General features: G+C 49.5%; 1 protein-coding gene across 1 annotated transcript; it reads right to left on the bottom strand.

The window, feature by feature from the left end:
- Positions 1 to 1461: 1461 nt before the first annotated feature.
- DUSP14 (dual specificity phosphatase 14) lies at positions 1462 to 2058 on the bottom strand (the record flags this gene model as incomplete). Its single annotated transcript, XM_079545030.1, has 1 exon — positions 1462 to 2058. The coding sequence occupies one exon, from the start codon at positions 2056 to 2058 to the stop codon at positions 1462 to 1464; it is 597 nt and encodes a 198-aa protein (XP_079401156.1).
- Between the last annotated feature and the right edge of the window lie 563 nt (positions 2059 to 2621).

The raw sequence follows: 2621 nt of genomic DNA, 5'->3' as shown, positions 1-2621 counted from the left end.
GAATGGGGGACACCTCGAAACTGCTTGGAACACAAAATTATTTCTCCAGACTTCTGTAAAGTGCTGCTCAGGGTTACACCATGTTCCCACTGCTACTTCAGATACATTAGCACAGTTCTGAACAGGAAGCCAACACATGTTCTAGTTTACTCTTTATTGATTTATTTTTTTTTACAAGTATAGAATCTCATTTAAATCAGATAGCTATCTCAGCATCCAGCAATCTGCGTACTCATCCGGCAGGGATGCAGCAGAGGACAGGAAGGTCTTGCTCCATCTGTGGGGAGGGCAGCGGTGCCCAGGAGGCAGCAGCTGTACCACAGACAGGTTTCTCCCACGTCTCCAGTTGGAATCTTTCTCATCACGAACAGAGCGAGGCAAAGCCTCTTCCGTACCGCCATCCCCATCCGGAGGTGAAACAGATGGCCTTTTTGTGCAGAACAATTCTAGAATGCAACGTAACCTTGAGGACATAATGAAGTGTTTGAGAAATGGGCTAAGGCAGATCACGACCGTATCTAGAGCAAAGTACTCCAGTGGGTGTACCTACTTCCAGTCCACTGCTTGTCTGAATGTTAGGAAATGCAACTCAGCCCTTTAGGAAGGTGGCCACGCACACAGCGTTTCCTAAACATCCCCTTGGCTGTGTGGTGGGAAGGGAAGGGTTAACCTCCTGCTGCTGCTTTGAGCCACACGTTCACAGATTGTGTTTCCTTTCCACCCACGGAACACCAGCAGTACTTTTCAGAAGTGTCAGTGTATTCCAGGACTATTGCCCTGGCATGGAATGAGTGAAGAAGGGCTTGGTATTTACTCGATTCCAATCATTCAAATTTTATTTCACTTGTGCCTGACACGGACTGACTTCATTCTTTTTGACTTTTAATACAGATTAAGAGCTGACTAAAGATCTCAAACACTATATACTGAGAGTCACTACAGATGTTAAAGAAAACACCAGCACTAGCAACACAACCCTGCACTACCTCCTCCCTGCTCCTGGAAGCCATGCTGTTAGAGCTGGACTTCCCTGTGGTGCCAGTGCTGCTCCCAAACCACTACAGGATTCTGCAAGGAAGCAAACAAGCTATTAAAGAAATATCCAGGCTACCGCATCACAAAGCGCACTTTGTTCATTAATTCTGCCGAACGCCTCGTAGGCCTTTCCTCATAGGATACTAATAAACTGACTAAAAAGAGAGGGAGGCTTTATGAAAGGAAGAAACTTATAAGAAGATCTCATTCTGCTAAATCAGAGAAAAATGGGATGGGGGAATCCCTGTAGAGAGAAATGCTTCGAAGGGAACTGTTGGCCTTGCGGGTTAGTGAGGTGAAAATTAGTTGAGGTTCTGCTGTATGGTAAAGAACCAAAGTTGGCTGTAGAAAGAGAAGGGAACATCTCCAGTCTGGTCGACTTGGAACAGCATGTCCCTTCTGCTGTGCTTCCCGTCTGCAGTCACATTAAATTCCCCAGTAAGGCATCAGGGGTCTCCTCTCTCTCTCATAAACGTCTGGGATGATGCCATATGGTGTCTGTACCATTTTAACCGTTGTCTTCCCAAACAGCTTCCTCTCGTAGTCTATCAGTTGCCTCCAGAAGCCCACGTTGGGGCGTATAACAGGGCGCCTTGATTTGACCCAGTTGTATGCCTCGAAGAGGGACACCTTATGGTACTTCATCAGGTAGGCGATGCACAGGGTGGCTGACCTGCTCACGCCGGCCGCGCAGTGGACTAAGGTGGCCCCGTGCTTCCGTGCCACGCTGTTGATCTTGTCGGCAACGCTGTCGAAGTACAAGGAGATGGGGGCGTTGGGCATGTCAGCCAAAGGCACTTTGACATATTCAAACTGGGGCCAATTGAAGTTGGGGATCTCGATGGTTGCGTTGATTATGCAGGTGATCCCTCGGGACAGGAGCAGGTGCCGGTTGGAGGCGACGCTGCCCCGGCTCAGGTACAGCGAGGGGGTGATTTGGGCAATGCCCCCCAGAGCACCTTCGGAAAGCATTCGTGGAGCCATCAGAGTTCTCGGCAAGGAGTTGTGGCTTCTGGAGGTCATGGAGGATCTTGGCACTCACACCTCCATTATGGGAAGGGATCCAGTGGGATCTGCAGCCGAGGGAAGGATTGTCTGGCCCGGTAGTGCAAGGATAGCAAGTGCTTCCTCCGCTTAGTCACTGCAAAACACAAGCAAACACCACGTGAGTGGGGCACCTGTCCGATGAGCCTGAGTCTGTGCAAGAGAGAAGGAAAACCCAACTCACCCTGCTGTGGCCTGGACAATCTCCTACTGGCAAACCTCCGTGGGTAAGGCTGCCCTGGGTTTGTACGATGCTTATTACCATGGGGCACCCCAGGCACAGCCTAAACAGATATTAACACAAAAATCTTCTAACCTAATTAGCTCCAATTAGTTGTCAAGGGCTTAGGCAGCCTACCTGTGGGCCTGGGCAGCGTTTCATCCAGATTAGCTTGTGGAAGATTAGTGACGCCTTTTTTCGTGTTCAAAAGCAGTAACTTCCCAACTGGCTGGAATCCAAGGAGAGGGTGAGAAACATCTCACGCAGACTGGATATAGATGCCAGCAATGTACCCTGCCTTCTCCCCAATGCCACCCTTCTC

Source organism: Tetrao urogallus (genome assembly GCF_951394365.1).
Source record: "Tetrao urogallus genome assembly, chromosome: 20".
Classification (NCBI taxonomy): domain Eukaryota; kingdom Metazoa; phylum Chordata; class Aves; order Galliformes; family Phasianidae; genus Tetrao; species Tetrao urogallus.
Note: the sequence above shows the minus strand (reverse complement) of the source record. Positions and strands in the feature narration are given on the sequence as shown.